A 20,647-nucleotide genomic window follows, 5' to 3' on the forward strand; every position below is an offset into this window, starting at 1 on the left:
ACCTAGATCCACAGGTACTGACTTTACTGTTCATCTAATACACACTATGCCAAATGTAAAAACAAAATGTGTATGTCAAAAAAAACACAGAGAAGTAGTTAAAAAAAAGAAATGTATGTATTTCAAAAAAAGAATGTTATGAATGCAAAAATGAACATCTAACCAACAGAAAGCACTACAACACAACAAGGCCATATTGCACAAGTTTGTAAAAGGCACTACCAGAATTCATCCACTTGATCTCTCTAATAAATACACATGTTCAATATACAATTGTATGTGTGTATAAATATAATCTACTGATAGTATCACAAGCATGTTCTTATGTGTAAATATCGTATACACATGTGTACTGTACAATGGTGATAATCACAGCTGAATGTAAAAATTATCATTTATATAACATTGTAATAAGTAGTATATACAAATAAATAGTTCATGCCTTTAAAATTATTGTTATTCATAAATATAACATTATTGCATATAATATTATTGAAGCCCATTATCCAAAATAGGAAATGAAGTTTTATATTAAAATAGTTAATACATTTTCTTAACATTGGAGAAAGGAAGAGCATGTTCATCCAACCATTTTCCAAACTCTTCCGCACACGTCTGAATATTTTCACCAATGTTATGCAGTCATCTTCTGCAGCATGGGAAACTTTGGTGAATGACCAAAAATTCTTTTGTATATCTCCGTCAATTTGAAAGACTTACGATTGTTCGATGTAGACGTGCTTGGAACACTGGTTGTTGGCTGATTACAATCTGAATGATTGTCGCGGTGCATAGCTGTCATTTGATTGGTGTAGTTTTTCACATCTTTTGTCGTAGCAGTAACTGCCTTGACTTCTGATTGGTCCCATTTTCTTGGCGTCACCTGACCAGAATAAATATCTGAGGCTTCATTGAAAGTGAGATTTTCGGCACTGTTGTTTTCAGATGACCTGCCCTGTGCTTGTTGGACATGACTGTGAGTTGCTGATGAGTTGGTAAGTTCCTGTCCTTCCTGATTGTGAGTTGTTGATGAATTTGTAGTTTCTGTCCATCCTCATACTGAGTTACTGATGAGTTTGTAGCTTTGTCTTCATCAGATTTTGAGTTGCTGATGTGTTTGTAGTTTTGTGTCCATCCTGATTCTGAGTTGCTGATGAATTTGTATCTGGATTGTCCTTGGTTCTGAGCTTCTAGAGAGTCTGTGCCCTACAGACAATAACAGAGCAGTTGTTAGCACCTGATGACTGATTTCTGGGTGTTTGGTCCAGTAGCTGGTCAACTGCCGATATTAAATCCTCATCAGGAAGCGAGTAGTTATTAGAAACTGTTGTTAAATCTGCCACTTGATTGGATGTGTTTGAGTGGTCATTTGAATTATGGCTAACATCATCTACTGATTGTTCCTCCACACTCACTTCACTGTCACTGTCGGAAAAATCATCAGGAAATGGTAATAATTCATTAGAGTTGTCTCCCTTCTCTAAATCATGCCTAAATTCCACAGGCACTGATACACTACCATTTGAATGACTTGATTCTCCTGATCCATCAGTGAAAGCGAGCCTGCGGCGCGCTAGCGGTCTGGACTGCCCCTGTGGTGAAGGGGGCGGAGATGCTGCGCAGGTGTCTAACGAAAACACACCTCTGTTCAGGCCACAAGATTCGTCTTGCAATAACCGTCTTTTTGCAAACCTCATATTTCCTAGGTGTCGTCCATTTTCGGGGCGACTTCGCTTCTTTCTGGGAGCAGGAGGTGGGTGTGCAAAGGGTCCTGTGGCGTCATTATCAGACTTCACCGGCGTAATTTCACTGGAAAAATATGTCGGCCTTTGGTTTGACAATGTTGGTGTGGAAAGCAGTCTACACCCAGCCATGGCTCCATTTAAGTCATGTCCCTGAGTTGTCTCCCTTGTGGGGTCAATAGCTCTCAGCGCCTCCAGGGTGTCAGCACAAAGGACATCTGCAGGCAGACTTAGTGCCAAACGCTCCAGTTCCATCTTCAGCATGGGGAAATCAAATTTATCTCCATTGTGAGCCAACAAACATACTGGCTGTGGCAGTCTTGATAGGAACAAACTCAACATCTTCACAGCATTTTCATCAAACACTGGCAAGTCTTCCAAGATATCATTGTAAAGACCTGAGAAAACAATAATAATGTATTAAGCACTCGGTTTAGTACGGTTTGGTAGAATTTCAATATCCTCCAACAGTATAAACATCCTACATAATTTGAAAACATTATTCAAATGAATTATGATCATAAACAGAATGAAAGACTACCACGGCTTTAAGCTACATGCACCTCAGCAGTATTTCAACCCTATTTTGCAGAAAAAATGCTAGACAATAGTATTTGGATGATTTCCATAACTGTTAATTAGGCTATATATGTGTCAACATTTTAATTTTACTACCGGACTACATATAAGTGCTCAAAACCATAATCCCAATTAAACATGTTTCTAGTTTAATAATAATAGTAGTTATAAATTCCTTGATAGTAAGTTGTCTGTTTACTCTCATTTTTTATACATTCCAACACTTGCACATTTTCAGTCAAAATTATGGTACTCCAGGCTGTATTTAGCCCTGGTGCTGTAAGCTGGTGATAACAGAACAAAAGAGACATCACTATGCTGACATAATGGCATAAATCTAAAAAACCCACATTGCCATTAATACCCAACTCTGCATATTATACACAGTCTTAACAAATGAAAAATGAATGCAAAGTTTTAATGAGTACAGCTCATAGTCTTAACAACTGAAGAATGAATGCAAAATTTTAATGAGTACAGCTCATGGGGTGGACAATAGAATCAACACAACCGTGTACACAGCTTGTATGATCAAAAGGGTTACCCCATGTAGAGCTCTGTGTTTTTCAATTAGTTCTGTTTCACTTGAATCAATAAATTTACACCTGTGAACTCAAATCTAATTAACAAAACTTAAATTAGATTAATGAGATTTTTTACAGAACAGCCTGGTGAGAATTAGATAATACACCATTTATTCATTTTAATATTTATTAAGATCAACTTCATTTTTATAAAATTATTTAAATTGAAATTAAGTCTCAATGTCAATCTCAGTGATACCAAGGTAAAGAAAGAAAAAATGACTCTTGAGCATTTCATTATTTTGTTATAGTTATTTCTTTCTGAGAATGTGGTCAATTAGGCATCAGCCACTACTGCTTGAAGTACAACCTAATTTAAACTCTGATACTCACCAGTCATGAATGAAGCTCCACACGTCATGGGTTTTCCCTCCAGGGTTAACACACAGAACCAGTTTGTCCAACACTCTAGGGCTATCTGCAGTGTTATTTCCCTCTGCATGCTTTCTACACACTGCAACGAAACTCATTTCCACAATCCTGGGAGTTTCTCCAATGCTATACAAGCCAGTTGTTTCCAGGTCCATGAAAACATATGTAGCTATTTTGTTCCCTAAATCTGCCATGTTGATGATAATGGTTATTAAATGCAATTTTCTCAATCAGTGACCAAAATTGCTTTGTCAATCAGTGAAGTGCTGCACAGAGAATCATAGGTCTTCATTCACTCAAAAACTCAGTTTTCTTCAATATCTCCAAAGACACTGTTAATACCACGTATGAATGAGCTATCCAAATCTCGAATTCTAAACTTGAGGAAAGAATATGACAGTACGAGATGACAAAAAATGACGATGGTGACGGTGAGGAAATTGACACCTATTTTTGCAGCGTTAACATTGGCGGATTTTGCTAGGAAACTGAGATTCATTGCGTAAAAATACTCAACTGGCGTATCAGCTGCGTATTGCCGGAGCCACAGAAGACAAGGTGGCTTAAATATAACCGACATAATCGATAAATTCATGTCTAAACTCATCGTAAAAACACGGAGAGAACGGGTATCCCCGCTTAACAAGCCCATTCATGTCTGCTTGTGGCTTCCTGTGACGTCATCACAGAGGGGGTATTCCTAGACACGTGGTTAAAAAAATTTGGTCACGTGATTAAGCTGTTCTATTCACCTCGTTTCCTATGTGTGTGTTATATTTTAATCCCTTGTATCTGAACAATTTAGTTGTTGTAAAAAATATGATACCTATCCCTCGATATTTTTTTATTTTTATATCTAAAAGAAATCTTGGATTATTTTTTGGCACTCTAGGGTAAGACTATATTTTGGATATGATATCGAATATGTCATGAGTAATCTCGTAAACGGAAGAGCCAATAGCCTCCATCTTGAAAATCGGGGTAAAATCCTCACGAACTGCCGCTTGATTATTTTACGTGTAAGGTAAGTCTTGTAAACTTTGTTATGGTAAATCGAGTATATTCTCCACACATATGATTTTGAAACTTTTAATTTGTCCAACATTTGTTGGCAGTGCATGCTTAGTACTCCCTGATTTGCCAGGTGAAGTTAACCGGTGCTTGTTGAAAAATGCGGTCAATGGATAAACCGGACGCGATGCTAAACCTGTGAACAGGATAAAAGGTGTGTCGACCGGCTCTGAGTGAAAGGGGATCCTAAGTAAACTCAATTTTACTTAGTTTTCAAAAGATATATTGTCATACACTCTATATATGTATTGGCTATTTTTATGGTGTCGAATAAAATTTGACCTTGGTGCTTTCAGTTTGATTTTGTCAGATGATAAATTATTTGGGCTGGGTCATTCCGACGGATAGTGGTTCGTACTTTTTTTTTATATTAATAATAGACCTGCAAAATGCAAAGTACGAGTGATAATATATTCGATTACCTTGTTTTTTGAATGGCTTATTTTCTTTTCTTTTGTTATGTTTACTGGTATTATTACTTTCAGCATGCATTTTATTCAGCAATGGTTTGCACTCACATACAGCACTGGTATGCACATTCAAATCGATGAAGGCAGCCGGCCCTGTAGAATGACTCATATAATACTAAGGCTATTGTCATTCTAGTTCAGTATGACCTGGATTCGGTGCTGAACGCTAAACAGCCAGGAGGTCACATTCCACTAGCTCTATACAGTGTAATAGTTAGGAATAACAACCTGTCATAGAAAAGGTCATAGAAAATGTACAAATAACAACTCAACTAGGAAAGACCCAAATAACACCAGGGACAAGCTGTATAATCTGTAGCTATGAACAGGGTGGCATTGCTAGTTTTGGGCTGTGGTCAGTCCATCAAATTTAACATGAAAGCTCTGTAATAAAGCTCTATATAATACAGTTTTGCGAGCAACTTAAAAAAGTAATATGTTAATGAACTTAGTGGTACTCATGCACAGCATGTGCCAAAAAAAAAAACATATTTTACATTTATTGAAATGGGGTGGTAATCTAAGGAAAACCCTTATAATTGAAGTATTCAGACTGGCTTTTTCATGAGGCAGTATGATAAAATGAAGGAATTTTGACTGTCATAGCACATCTTGAATGATGTTATTGAAATATTGTTGAAAGCTCCAAATCTCTTAGCATTAGCAGCATACGGGATACATTAAACTCCTAGCAAGTGATTGAACAGCTTCCAAAACATTGAAATAGATTTTGTTTATTCACTGGTGATATCTTGAAATATTTGTCAGGATTCGAAATTGTACGTGCCAATGCACTGAAAACTTCAGATTTTGCTCAATTCATATTATGGTCCTTTCCCAGCACCTAAACTCACTCAAGTCGACATAAAATTTTCAACCTTTGACATCAAAAGGGCACGTTCTGAAATGTAGAAATGCTACAAGTACTTATGTTCTTTTCATAAACAGTATACATGTACATCAGATGCTTTTCATCCCCTAAAATAATAAAATGCATTCTCTCCCCAAAAATAATATGATGTATTCTCTACTCCAAAACAAGAAAATGCTTTCTCTACCTTAAAACAAGATGCATTCTCTACCCTAAAACAAGAAGATGCATTCTCTACCTTAAAACAAAAGATGCATTCTCTGCCCTAAAACAACAAGATGCATTCTCTGCCCTAAAATGGTGTGATGTATTCTCTACGCGAAAACAAGATGCATTCTCTACCCTAAAACAATAAGATGCATTCTCTGCCCTAAAGCAATATGATGCATTCTCTACCCTAAAACAACAAGATGCATTCTCTGCCCAAGAACAGTATGATGTATTCTCTACCCTAAAACAATAAGATGTATTCTGTCCCAAAAAAACAATAAGGTGTATTCTCTACCCTGAGACAATAAGATGTTTTCCAACACCAATCAGTCTCATTTTAAATGAAATTTGCATACCTGAATGAATAGAGCTACACTGAATTACTTCCCTTAGTTCACTCTTCTGTTAAAAAGGTGCGATTTTAGGAACTAAGCTGTGCTTAGTTGAGACCAAGCCTTACTGGGGAATTCTCCATTTACACTACATCTGACAGTTTAGCCTGATCAGAGTCTTTAATCCAAGCTCTTATAAAGTTTGAAAGAGGGTAGAAGGATGGAAAGCTGTGCTTGAAACAGAATACTGTTAATTTTTGTCCCTTTTCATTTTCTCTCATGTCATAACAGACTATGGTCACATAACTCAATGGCTGTTTTCTGCTGTACTGATACCTTGCCTTGGAACGTTGCTGTGTTAATTTCTGTCTTTTGCCTTGAAATCTCCTCGCTGTTTCTAGGGATTGAGGTCAGTTGAACTATCCTGAAGACAGGAAACTCTGGTATCTGTTAGACCACACTAAGTTAAATTGTTGTTTTACGAATGGAATAAAATTTTGGAGAAGCAGGAGCAGGATACTAAAATAAAAGTTGAAAATCATTTAATTTGTGAGAAATGTGGACTATCTGAGCAATTTTTTCCCTGTTAAAGATATATCTGTGCGATCGAAATTCCTTGGGAAACAGGAAAATCATTGAAACATCGAGATTAGACAAAATAAAAATGTGGAGTTTACATTTTATAATGTTATCTCTCTCAATAAAAAAAAAAAAAATAGTGCAGCTTTCTTAAAGTGTAAATATCAGCTTTACACCAGTCATCTTCAATTCTTTACATACCTATCAGTGTCACTAGCATAGCTGTGTTTAGTCACCCATGACAGTCCCAGGTGTTCATTATCATAACATTCAGAAAGATAGCAAGGTATTAGCTGTCTTAAAATGTTACATGTCAAGAGAGACCAGTACATGTAATTGGAATACAAGAAAAGTATAGTCTATGAAATTAGCAAAAAATGTCTCGGATATTATAGTCTGACACTACAGATGAGTCCTGCAGATGGCATGGTAACAACATAAACAAATGCCCTTTACATACACTAATTCCTTAGCACATAGGAAAGAGCAACTTTCAGTGGAATTTACGCTTATTTTTCATGTCATTTAGGTGACAAAACTGCATTGGTTGGATTGGCGAATTCCAGGGCTCCACAAAAAGTATAATTTTATCAGTCGACACAGAATAATACCTGCAGAATATGCTTGAGTAAACCACCTTCCAAACATGCTACAAGGGTATAGAATTATAGTATTTTCATCTTGCCATACCAATGAGTTTGTCAGAATTTGCTTATAGTTCGAAAACTGAGTGTTATTGCATATACATACAGTGTATATTAAGAACTAAATGAATGTTTTCATGCGTGAAATATGGCGGCTTTACCAGATTTTACTTTCTTGTATAGGCTGGATGTCAGAAAAATATAAACATTAATTTGTAGTTTAGAAGTTCACCTGACATTAAGGTAATAGTATATTTATTCTGCAGATGATTGGAACTTTGTTTAGGTCAACAATTTAAAGCTCCAATCAGTTTGTAATTTGGCTACTAAGAAGAGACAAGCATGCACCGAAAGTACAAAGTATAAGTGTAAAGCCACTGGATGTAATCTTGAACAAGTTCATTGTGAAATGTGAAAAAGCAGTAATTTTTAGGGAGTACGCTTTAAATAATGGGATCTGTTTTTTCACCTCCAAGAGTACATGAACAAGGTGTAATAATGTGTGCACATGTTAGATATGTAGGGAAGGGCATTCTCCATGCATAAGTAATTATTCAGTGTTAGCATACTATACATGTATGTATATATATACCGGTATAATACATATATGTTTGCACATATACTATTTTAGTGTTGTCATATTCAGCTATTTGTGGGTTTCACCCAGGCTCTGCTCATGTTCCACCCACCATAATGCTGGCCACTGTCGTATAAGTGAAATGTTGGTTGTTATTGTTGGACTATTGGTTTGATTTTCTGCATATATTTAAAGTTGGCTTCATTGGCTAAGAGCCTGTTATTTTGCAGTCTGCAGCAAGAGCAACACCTTTGACAATTTGATGAGAAAAAGCTCCTGATGAAAAAAGTTGAACATAACAATCTCTCAGAGTTGTTCCTATTTGATCAAATATCTGATGCATGTTTTGCCAGTTCCATTTACGATACATTATGAAGAGAACCATGTCAAACGAGCAACAAATTTGAACTGAGTGTACAGCGTATCTCAGATTTATGGAAATACTTTCTCAATACATAGTTTTGTGTCTAGAGCATGCTGTCCAGTTGTTAGCTGAGGGCATGTGGTTTTGAGTACAGCATGGAAGTGTTTAGGAAATACAGATTATGTGGAGCTTAGCCATGTTGCTGTAGGTAATCAGTATCCTCATCTCAACCCAGGCTAAATATAGAATACTGATGGGACAATACCATTCTGTAGAATAGGATGGAATTTACACAGCACCTGTTACCCCCTGGACTCCAGAATGAACCATGACCAAGTCTCCCCACAAGGTATATTTTAGCATGTGGCAAAGCACAATCAATACCTTGCTCAGAGGGGCTGGGGTTGCCATGGTAATTTCCTCTTGCTCTGGCTGTTGGATTGTTGTGGTACTGAGACAGATGCTTACAGACAGTACTACATGTATGATGATTGGTTGATGATGATGTCATTACCTGAAAACCTCTAGTTATTTAGCAGAGCTACCACATTTCTTCATCCTTTTTGCATGTGAAAGAGCAACTTTTGAGTCCAGTATATACATTTTTGAGTGGATTTTTATGACCAACTACATTGGTCAGATTGGCCAATTTCAGGGCTTTAAAAAAAAAGTGTAATTTTGCTATTCTGCACAGAATCATGTCTTCAGAATATGCTTGAATAAACACCTTTCAAACATGTGAAGGGGTTGAAGAATTACAGTATTTTTTTTCTCTGTAACAAAGCCATTCTGCCATGATTTATTTACTGTAATGAAAAATCTGAAGCTTTCGACACAGATTTTACTGTGACAAGGGTTAGAGTTAAGGTAGCTCAATATTAACCCGAATACCGTAATTTTCATGCTACCCATGGATTGGGCTAAATATAATTTCTGCAGTAATGTATGTTAGTCTGGTGCTGGCAAAGGCTTGGTAGCCCTAGTCACATGACTGTGCCAGCTCATTTGATATTAATCACTGAATGAACAGCAGTGTAAAATCCTGAGCCCTGGAATGGTAGTAGGGATTATTTTGTTTGCCGTCCGAAAACCAGACCGAAAGCTCAGCATGTGGTAACATGTAGATCAGTTTCCGTCCTCTACCAGACATTTCATTCCCTTTATATTGCCCTCAACCCTGGCCTAAAGACTGAAATAGGAACCTTTAGAGGTAAATTCTAGATCCTTGAATACTCAAATTAATCGATAGATCGAGAGCGTTGTATGGGTTAGACAGACGAGGCCAGCGGGGTCAGTTTCACCTCCAGGCATTTTTATACGGATTCTTTGGCTAGAGCTCTGTATTTTTGGAATCTGCTTCCAACCAGGCTACACAATACATGTTCAGCTGTAATGATACGCTGTTTGTGTATCCGGTTGGTTGTCGGTTGATATTGACGCAGCATTTCAGATATACATGTATATTCTTAATATCTTGACTCAAGGGATGCTTTTATGAATCAAAAATAGAGACTGGACATCGGAATGGAAGCAAGATAATGTTATCCTCTTGCTTTTCGTGTCTTTAAGAAGACTCCAACGCTGCACTAAATAGTCGTGAGATGTTTGCGGAATTATTCTTCGGAGGGAATGCCTCTTTGTACATTTGGATGTACTGAATCGGAGTTTGAGCAAAAAGGCTGTTTAATTCAAGCCCTGGTGCTATGTTCAAATGTCCGTTTTTCGAGGAATACCCCGAACTTTTCGTTGTGGCAGTAGCTCTCCTAGTGTTGGTTTATTCATTGTATTTTCTCATCTGCAGCCTACTTCTCCACTATTTCTCCTTTCTCCAGCAAGGTATGAGTTCATCCAAGAAGTGACTGGTCTCATTACTTTATATTTGATTGTGTTTTATTCGTTAGAATGTCACTGTCTATTTGGATGACCTGATTATCATAAATCTGTCGAAATTGGATTGCACTTTGTTCATGATTTTTCAGCCAGCCGGAGATAAATCATTTCTGCTGTTAAAAGTTTTGTGACACTTATTTTACCTGATGGATTAGTACAAAAAAACACTGAAGGAGCAAAAGTACGATGATCTGGATGGACAGGAAATTGTTTTTAATATATTGATGTTTTATTATGATTACTTTTGAATTTCATTTGTTTTGGTTTCAGCTCTGACTATTAAACACCAGGATGACGGAAATACAGCCCCGAGAGATAAAGATTCTGGAAACGGCCGAGGACATTCAACAACGACGTGATGAGGTCCTCGGACGTTATGGTGGCTTCAAGGCAGCGTGCAGAGAACGTCGCGAGCGCCTTGAGGACTCACGCAGGTATCAGTACTTCAAGCGCGATGCTGACGAACTGGAGAGCTGGATTCTGGAGAAGCTACAGACAGCCTCTGATGAAAGCTTCCGAGATCCTACAAACCTACAAGTAAGGGAGACAATCTGTCTGAAAATTGTTACAGAATTTGTTTAAATATTTTATTAGATCTAGGAGATTAATTTTGAATTCTCTCAGCCAAATAAAGCTTCAAAATATAAATTGAAATGCAAACAAAATAATTGTTGGTGTCCACATATCACTCATGTGATGTACTTCCTACACCACTTTGTCACAACAGTCGGTTGACATGGTTACACATGTTATTCTGTGATCCACGGAGTAAACTTCTTGTGTTGATAGCATCAGATTAATGGCAAAAAGGGCTCAGATTGTAATTTAATCTTGATATCTAGACTAGAATAGATGAAAGAATGAATACAGAACATCGTATGTAGTGGAAAAATGGGTGAAACTAGCATTATTATGAAACGATTAAAATTATAATGCTGTAAAGTCTCATATGTAAAGAAATCCAGAAACTAAAGGAAGATTAATCATGCCAAGGGCAACCTGTTAAACTTGAACCATGTTTCAGCAAATTTTTGGACAGAATACACAGTTTTTATTTGTTGTAATGTCTGAGATGGTTACAAAAGAAGAAAAAGATAATTTTAGACTAATTTGTTGTAGTTTATTAGCAAGCATATGTACATGTAATTCCTCAACCTTTTCGCATGTTTGCAAGGTGTTTATTCAAGCATATTCTGAATACAGTATTTTGTGTTGACTGATAAAAATTGACTTTTTGGCAAGCCATGAAACTGTCTAGAAAATTAAATTAAAAATGTGCATAAGTTGCACTTTAAGATGCTCTGTCATATGCGAAAAGAATGAGGAATTAACATCTGACGGTTCCTTGGAACCTAATACATGTATGTCTGCAGAATTGGATAGATTACAGGTGTAGCTTCGTGTTCAAACTCTAATGGTTAAAGATGAAAAAAAAAAAGTATCATGCGACATATGAAAAATCTTAGGCATCTAATTTTGATCACATTTACTAGGACATAAGCATCTGAAAAAGTGTACGAGCTATGGAGAAAGTTGAGACGCTGAACATTGGTGAACTTGATAAGTTCCTAAAGGAAAGAGGTGTTGATATGTTCAGGAGATAGGTAAATAATTGTCAGCAAGGTTACCCAACATTTGTCTCAAGTCACATGATAAAATAGGACTGTCTTTGTCTTAAAGAGTTTGAGCTGGAAACTCCCGTGGTATGCACTGTTTCGTATCATACGTGTACTCACATTCCATGCACTCTATATAGCCTCTGTTTCTGCTCTATCCAGGCTAAGATCCAGAAGCATCAGGCATTTGAGGCAGAAGTGGCGGCTCACGCCAACGCTATAGAGAGTCTGGACAATACAGGACAAGAGATGATCTCGCAAGGTCACTTTGCTTCAGAAACCATCAAGGTCAGTCAGCTTTCTTCTGTACAAAATTAACGGACAAAGAAAAACGTTCATTTCTTCCTCTTCTAAAATACATGTAGCTAGAAAATTTTCTAGAAGAGAATTGTCTTGATTTTCTTTTCCAACAAATTGAGAGTCTTTAATGTATCCTCCAGAATGGTAAATTGTTTTTACCCTTTTCTATTTCTCTCTATATTTTGAGCAGAATCAGTCAGTAAAATCTTTTACAATCTTGCAAATTTTTAATTTTACATTGTTATTGGAGAACGTTTTCAGCATTTAGCAGGAGTATGTTTTGTTTTTATTTTTTTTACACTAAAAAATAAGTTTGCATATAATTTGGCCATTGGTGGATTTTAGCAGTTCATCTTTGTATGTGGTCATCATCTCGTGTAATTTGAATTTTCCCAGGCCCTTCAAGAACTATCAACATTATGAAAGGCTAATCCAAAAAGTTTACTCATCTGACAGTTCCTCACTGTTTCCTTTGTTTTCAGGCCCGTTTAGAAGAGCTGCATCGCCTGTGGGAGCTGCTGTTGTCAAAACTGAGGGAGAAAGGCCTCAAACTGCAGCAGGCTCTCAAGCTGGTCCAGTTCACACGCGAATGTGACGAGGTCATGTTCTGGATCAATGACAAGGTGCGTTGTGGTAGTAATCAGAAAGACAGTTTTTTGATCCAGAATCTGGTTTTGACATGCTTGTAACTACCGTAGTAGGGGCATCTGAGTGCCAGTGCAGCGCAATGACCTTGGTGCCTCTCACCAATGCGGTCGCAACAAGTTCGAGTCAAGCTCATGCTGGCTTCCTCTCAAGGCATGGAAAGGTCGGTCAGCAATCGGGGATTGTTGTGGGTGTTGAACCAGATTTCCCCGCACCTTATTGCTACCATATAAGAGAAATATTCTTGAGTATGGCGTAAAACATCAATCAGATAAATAAATAAATAATCTTCACCAATGAACTGGACAGCCACCATATAAGTTATAATAATAAAATGTCTCCATTGAGAAGTATTAAAGGGCTACAAATTTTACCTGTTTTTATCTTTTTTTTTTTTTCTCCCAACCCTTGTTACACATTCAGTGTTGACGTGATGGAAGAATTAAATATATCCGTACTGTACATATTGAAATGATGACCTATGGCTGTTGACTTTACAGGAAGGCTTGTTCATGCCTTATTTTATGGTGAGCAAGGTAAGGTCAGGCATGGTGTGATGTGTCAAGTATCCAATCAGATTCCAGGGAATTAACCTTGGAAGCCTAGGCAGTCATAACCATCAATCTCATTGGTTCACTTCAATTCATTTCAGCCATGTCCATGCTCACAGGTCTATCCTCCATGAATTGGCTATTGTCTCCCTTGTTGAAACTCTTTAGTTGCATGCATTAATCCCTCATGTTTTAGGAAGCCTTTGTCACTTCTGAAGAGTTCGGACAGGATTTGGAGCACGTGGAAGTCCTGCAAAAGAAATTTGATGAGTTCCAAAAGGTTTGTATTTCTTGTTCTTTATAAAATGCCTGGATTTTGACTTTTATACAGTACCGATCTACATATTTTTGTTGCATTTTTTTGGTTGGTTTTATTTGGCAATTTTGTGTTAATCATTTCATGTCATGCTTAGCTGTTTTTTTGTTGTTTTTTTTTGTTTCAGTATGCTTTGTTATTATTTTGTTATGTCACGTTGTATTTGCTCAAATTGCTGTTGTATATCTTATTTAGTATCATGTGACAAAACGTCAGCTGATGATTAAACTAAAAATAATATGAGAGTTCCTATTTATGATTAATTTCATTTTGTATGTTTTAAGTTTACAACAAAGCATATAAATCAACATTTGATTTTTCTTTTGTTCATCCTTCTTTCATAAGCTTCCACTTTCACATTTTGAGTTTGATTTATTTCACCATTAATTTTTTTGATTTTCTTGTACAAATACCCATGTCTGTGATAAGAACATGTATAATATAGAACTCATGTGGATTGGAGTATCCTGAGATGAGAGAGTAATAGAATATTATCTTGAACTGCATTATGCAGGCAATCCTTAGTCTAAATTTTATTTTTTACCATATAATGCTAATGAAATAAGGTCACCCTAATTCTTCAACCGTTTCAATCCCCACTGCGACCATTATGTTGAAACATTCTGAGAGAACTATAGGGTGTAGGGAAATACTTTGTGCACAAACAGAAATTACAAACAAATTGCTTTCATAATAATTGTATGCATAACGGCTTCAGTTGTTGAAAAGGCTGTAGATTTAGACTAACTACTGAGGTAAAATCAATTTGTGGATAACCCTGATAAAGCTAATGTCCAGTGTCTAGAATCTGACCCACCATGAAGATAAAAATAACTGAGGTACATGTAGTATTGACATCACAAGTATCATCAGTCTGTCAATCATACTAATGTTTAATTTCTAGGATCTGGCCAACCATGAAGATAAAGTAGCTGAGGTGAACACACTGGCTGAACAGCTGATTGATGAGGAACACCCTGAAGAACAAACCATCAAACAACGACAACAGGTGAGCTCTTAGCAAATACTAGACAGTTCACAAAAAGAAGACCTTTGGCATTAGCACATATCATTTTACAATCTGTTCCATCATTCACTGATTTTAGTATTATTGATTTTTTAGTTTTTCAGCTATGGAATGTCAGAATTTCGAACACCCTAAGCATTGCCTCTGTAGTGTGACATGACTAGAGAAATATGGTGTAAATTGAGCTAAAGTATTTTTGAAGTTGTTAGTTGTAAGAAGCTGGCAAGTCCTATGCAAAGCTAATCAGTTTGGTAACTTAGTAATGCACATAGCTTTGACTATATTGAAAGAAAGGTGCTTAAAAACAGCTTGCTCAACTCAGAAGATTTGTCATGTACTCTACAAGGGAAGGTGGTTTCCATACCTAAACTCAACCACTGTCATAAATGTTGTATTTGTCAAAAAAAAGGTTATCATGCCAGCACAGCACAATGACGCAGGAGCCTCCCACCAATGTGGTCATTATGAGTTCAAGTCCAACTCCTGTTGACTTCCTCTCTGGCCGTATATGGGAAGGTCTGGCAGCAACCTGCTGATGGTCGTGGGTTTCCCCAGGGCTCTGCTCGGTTTCCACCCACAAAAAAATGGCTGCCATCGTAAAAGTGGAATATTCGTGAGCACGGCATAAAACTCTAGTCAAATAAATAAATAAATAAGATATAATTCAGTGTCACCACGAGAGATATTTTGATATACTTTCATTGTCACTAAGTGAAGTAAATAATGGCCTTTCTTACCCTTCGAATGCAGAGCTACCTACTGTTGGTATGAGATTGCAAATGAATGTGAAGTGATTTTGCTTTCTTCCCATTACACAGGAGGTGAATGAGGCATGGCAGAGACTGAAACAATTGTCCCTCCTCCGACAGGAGAGGCTTTTCGGAGCTCATGAGATTCAGCGCTTTAACAGGTAATAGTTTTCTGCATTAATCAAGCCGTATCTGCTTGTTAGCAATATTTTTACCTGCATTACATGTATTTTACCTGGACCTGAAATACATAAGACTTGTTTTTTCTTTTTATGTATTTTTTTGTACATATTTTCATAACCCAACTTCATATTTCTGATATTTTCTGATCCCCAAATGACTAAAAAAAAACAATCAGGCTAGATAGGTTTTTTTTTTTTTGTCCCTTAATTGGGGCTGAAATCTAGCACAGTTAAGGTAAATAAACAGTTTACTAAGGAGAAATAGATAGATCATATTAAATGACATATTTTCCCTGTCAAGTGACAGCTTAACACAAGATTTCAGTTGTTCAGCCATTGGCTGAATTTGGTTGCCCATTATCAGTATTAAAAATTTACCTGCATTTGACCATTGTGAGGATTGATTTGAACATATAACATGAGTTCACAACTTTATGACTGATCGGAAAATGAATATCGGCCATTTGTAGAGATGCTGATGAGACAATTTCGTGGATCAGTGAGAAAGACGTCATCTTGTCATCAGATGACTATGGCCGCGACTTAGCAAGTGTTCAGGCACTGCAGAGAAAGCATGAGGGTGTGGAGAGAGATCTGGCTGCCCTAGAGGAAAAGGTCAGGTGTATAATATTGTACTAATGGAAAATAATGCTTGAAATCAGTATGCATTCTGAAAACTTTTACCCTTTCTGCTCTCTTTAACAGCAAATTTGTGTTAATGTTGCAGTGGCCTATCGATTTGATAACAGACAAAGATGTATTTTATGACACTGAAAGTGTTCATAATTTTCTGGCCTCTCTGTAGAAGGCCTGCATACGCCACAAAGTTGTACAGCACTGACAACACTCCCCCCCCCCCCCCCATTGTAATGGGAAATGTGTTTGGTGCGCATACCTCTTAGATAATGAAATGACAAAGCTATATTATACAGCACTGTTAGGGTTAATGTTACAGAGGCCTACATATACAGGTCTTCATCTTTGTTTTTAAGCATTTTTGTGAATATCAGGATAGTAATTTGCATACCTAAATTCATTCTCCCACGCTTTTGATTTTCTGAGGTGTGTCTTACTAGCACACCTAGACCATTTCAGGAGTGTGTTAAGACGTGGGAGTGTGATAGCATGCCTCAAATTCAAAGGCCTACGTGTGTTTGATAATGTACCTGACAACGATGTTTTTGTTACAGGTGGTTGCTCTGGAGTCTGAGGCTAACAGGTTGATGGAGATTCACCGTGACCAGGCCCACACGATCGACAACAAGGCTCGCGAGATCGCAGAGGACTGGGAGAAACTGAAGAGCAAGGTGAGGCACACATTGCACTGAAGGCTAATTTGTTGTCTCAAAATCTATGCAGAAAAACTACATTTGTAGGCACAGTTACACATTGTTTTGTTGTGGTTTACACAGAAATGGTAATGAGAATATTTGCACTATTGCAAAGTAAAGGTGTTATCATTTCTGTTGTCTATCATGGTTCCTGTATAAGTACCGGTCATCATCAAAAACTTCGTAACCAGCCCTGATGGTTCAGTTGGGGGCGGTAGATTCAAGGTCATTCCTGGGTCAAATCACACCTTAGACCTTAAAAGAATAAGTTGTGCAAGAACTGGTTGACCTGTATCAGCATAATTGCTCGGATGGGTGGCTTGGGTAAGTAAACTGAGTGAAGCAGCACTAGAAGAAAGAGCAGGGGAAATCCATCCTGCAACATGGAGGCACATTACATCCACATGCACTCTAAGGACTCCTTCGTTGTCACATGACAAATTTGTTAAGTATGACGTTAGTCTAAGCACTCATTCACTCACTCACTCCCTCAAAACCTTCTTCAGAATTTACAAGTAGTGCATTAGGACAAGTAAGATCAATTAAAAAATATTCTCAATATCTTGAACTATTACAGTGTAAATGTACATGTAAATGCTTTGCCGAATTCAATTTTTTAAAAAATTAGTTTCTGGAATTGAAAAAATAAAAGATGGAGACATTAAAGAAAAAAATGACATTTGTTTTCAAGTATTACAGTACAATTATGAATGTTTCATTAACTTACTAACTTCTTTCCCTACCCAGGGTGATGAGCGCAAGGCCCGTTTGGACGATTCATACTACCTGCATCGCTTCCTGGCTGACTTCCGTGATTTGGTGTCCTGGATTCATGACATGAAGGCTATCATCTCCGCCGACGACCTGGCCAAGGACGTAGCTGGAGCTGAGGCGCTGCTGGAAAGACACCAAGAGCATAAGGTGAGGGCTTACCTCTGTATTATTGAGAGAAGATTTAACGCAGTTTTGAAGTGAAGATGGTTTTTAAGTTCAGGAACAATGTATAATAGAGATTCTCAGAACAAACCATTGTTGAAGTCTTACCAAAAGACAAGAAACGCTTCATTGACTACAACAGACGATCTCACTGGCTTGGTCAACTACAGTTATTCTCACTTCAGACAGCTTATGTAAGTACGTAGCGAATGGCATTAGTTTCCTTAGTGCTCTGAGGGCACTTTTGTTTTTGAACTTGCTTAAAACAGTTTATGCATGAAATCATTTCTCAGTTTCTGATCACAGTTAAAACGTCTTTGGCATGTTGTTTGTTCATGACACATTTTACGCTTGTGAGAATAAAATTATTATTATTGTAATAATTGCAATATATATGTGTAAATAATACTGAAAGAGAGAAAATTTATGTTGTATCATGGTAATTTGCCAACATCTTCGCAGTGAACTTCGGATGCGACAGAGTTCAGCAATAATGTAAGAAATGTTTTCATGTACTCATAAAATGATTTTTATAATGATAGTTGTTACGTGATTTCTGTTTTCTGTATATACAGGGAGAGATTGATGCGCGTGAGGACAGCTTCAAAACCACAGACGAGTCTGGCCAGAAGCTCGTGGAGTCAAACCACTACGCCAAAGAGGAGGTCAGAGAGAAGGTCAGTCAGAATCCCAACGCTCAGAAACATCCCCTGAATCCCCTCATTATATTTGCAAGCCAAGACATACCCAAGTAAATGTTTTTGCTTAATTGAAGAATACATTTTAGCTTTCAAAATTACATCTGAAGTTACACTTTACAAGTCTTTTACTTATACAATCCTGTACAATTTACAATTTTACTGGTCAGAATTGTTGAGAATGTAGGATAGATTTAGCCGAGGGAAAGAAAGTGGGAAAAGAGTGGTTGTGATGTCTTTGGGGAACCTTACTGTAGTGAATCTACCAAGGAAGCAATTAACAAAGAAGGAGAAACATAATTATATATACATAACACTAAAGTTTTTATCAAATTTTTTTTTAAAAAACTGTTTATATTTTTTGAAAAAATTATTTTTAGGATGCGGCTGAGGACTTGCCTGTTTTTATTGCCTCAGTAACTGAGACTTGAGACCTGTCAATCAAACTTTATTTCTATTTCTAGCTGGATGTTCTTACCAATGAGAAGGCAAGACTGCTGGATTTGTGGGAGGAGCGTCGTATCATGTATGAACAGTGTATGGACCTTCAGCTGTTCTACAGAGACACAGAGCAGGCTGATGCCTGGATGACCAAGCAGGAGGTGGGTTCTAAAGCAACAGCATGTTTTCTATAGTTGTAAGCTCTTCAACCAATTCAACCTAAAAAAAATCAAACAACAAAGCCAGCTAAAGTATTTTTTCAATCATAATTTCCTGTCCTTTGTCCGATGTGTTCATATGGAACTTCATGTTTATCTGATGTGATGAGCTAACAACTAATGTATTTCTTTGTGGTCGCTGAGAGTTCAAATCCAGCTCATGCTGGCTTCCCCACTGGCCATATGTGGGAAGGTAGGGCAGCAGCCTGCGGATGGTTGTTGGTTTCAGACTTTCCCCCAGGGAGAGGGCCCAGTTTCCTCCCACCATAATGCTGACCACTGTCTTATAAGTGGAGTATTTTTGAGTATGGCGTAAAACACCAATCAAATAAATAAATACATTTCTTTGATAATTTGTGTATTTCTAACAACTGGAGTGGCAACAGCTTTTTGTCTTTTTGTGTGGCTGATAATTTGTGTATTACCTATTGATTTGTGTATTTGTCTGATAAGTTTATTGAATTGCTTTGATCATCACTGTATTTTAGGCTTTCCTGGCCAATGAGGATCTGGGTGACTCGCTGGACAGTGTAGAGGCTCTCATCAAGAAACATGATGACTTTGAGAAATCTCTAGCTGCTCAGGAAGAAAAAATCAAGGTACAATCAAAAGTTTTTTTTTAGGATGGCTTAAAAAAAAGTCATTATTGATGGTTTAAAGGGATACAGATTCATCGTTGATTGGCTAATATGAGAGCTGAATTTTACATATGACAGAATTATCCAAGCCTGAACAGGACTACAGGATTTAACCCAAGAATCGTATCTCCACTGTAAACCAGTCAGTGTCAAATCTGTATCACTTTAGTGTGATAAAAATTCAGATAAGAAAGAACAGCCGTAATGGATATCAATAATGTATCTTTCATATTACCTTTAATTAAACATTTTTCCTGTGTATTTTCCAGGCCTTGGATGACCTGGCCACAAAGCTGATAGAGAATGAGCACTACGCCCACGATGATGTGGCCGCCAGACGTCATGCGGTAAGTTCTCATGCATGTACATCTTGTCTCCTCGGGGATAAGCCAAGGTTGCAGACAACCATAACCCTTCATTTTGAGGGACCGGCCCCGCTAGCTCAGTTTGTTAGAGCGTCCGCTTCGGGAGAGGTAGATCCAGGGTCAATCCTTGTTCGAGTCACACCTAAGACTTTAAAAGAGGAAGTTGCAGCTTCCTCACTTGGCGTTCAGCATGATAGTGCAGCTACCGGTTGACAGTATCAGTATAGTGGCTTTGTCGAGGCGGCTTACTTGTCTTCGGTAAGGTGTCTCAGTGAAGCAGCACTAGATAAAAGAGCGGTGGAAACCCGTCCTGCAACAAGGAGACACATGCATTCTAAGGATTCCTTCG

At 37.5% G+C, this 20,647-nt stretch overlaps 2 protein-coding genes across 2 annotated transcripts in view; one reads left to right on the forward strand and one right to left on the reverse strand.

Annotated features, from left to right (window-relative positions):
* Positions 1–439: 439 nt before the first annotated feature.
* LOC135480996 (uncharacterized) lies at positions 440–3,901 on the reverse strand. Its single transcript, XM_064760927.1, is given in 5 exon segments — positions 440–611; positions 614–664; positions 667–1,035; positions 1,211–2,140; positions 3,239–3,901. Coding segments are annotated over 5 exon segments (1,530 nt in total). The 5' UTR covers positions 3,348–3,901; the 3' UTR covers positions 440–540.
* A 344-nt stretch (positions 3,902–4,245) lies between these two features.
* The window catches only part of LOC135480608 (spectrin alpha chain-like), a 64,049-nt gene continuing 47,647 nt past the window's right edge, over positions 4,246–20,647 (forward strand). The window contains 14 exon segments of the mRNA XM_064760488.1: positions 4,246–4,301; positions 10,556–10,822; positions 12,064–12,189; positions 12,684–12,824; positions 13,594–13,677; positions 14,618–14,722; positions 15,559–15,650; positions 16,142–16,286; positions 16,862–16,978; positions 17,750–17,923; positions 18,514–18,615; positions 19,101–19,238; positions 19,784–19,894; positions 20,203–20,280. Of these exon segments, the coding sequence (XP_064616558.1) occupies positions 10,577–10,822; positions 12,064–12,189; positions 12,684–12,824; positions 13,594–13,677; positions 14,618–14,722; positions 15,559–15,650; positions 16,142–16,286; positions 16,862–16,978; positions 17,750–17,923; positions 18,514–18,615; positions 19,101–19,238; positions 19,784–19,894; positions 20,203–20,280 (1,659 nt within the window). The 5' untranslated portion in view covers positions 4,246–4,301; positions 10,556–10,576.

This window comes from Liolophura sinensis, chromosome 13, assembly GCF_032854445.1.
Source record: "Liolophura sinensis isolate JHLJ2023 chromosome 13, CUHK_Ljap_v2, whole genome shotgun sequence".
Taxonomy (NCBI): Eukaryota; Metazoa; Mollusca; class Polyplacophora; order Chitonida; family Chitonidae; genus Liolophura; species Liolophura sinensis.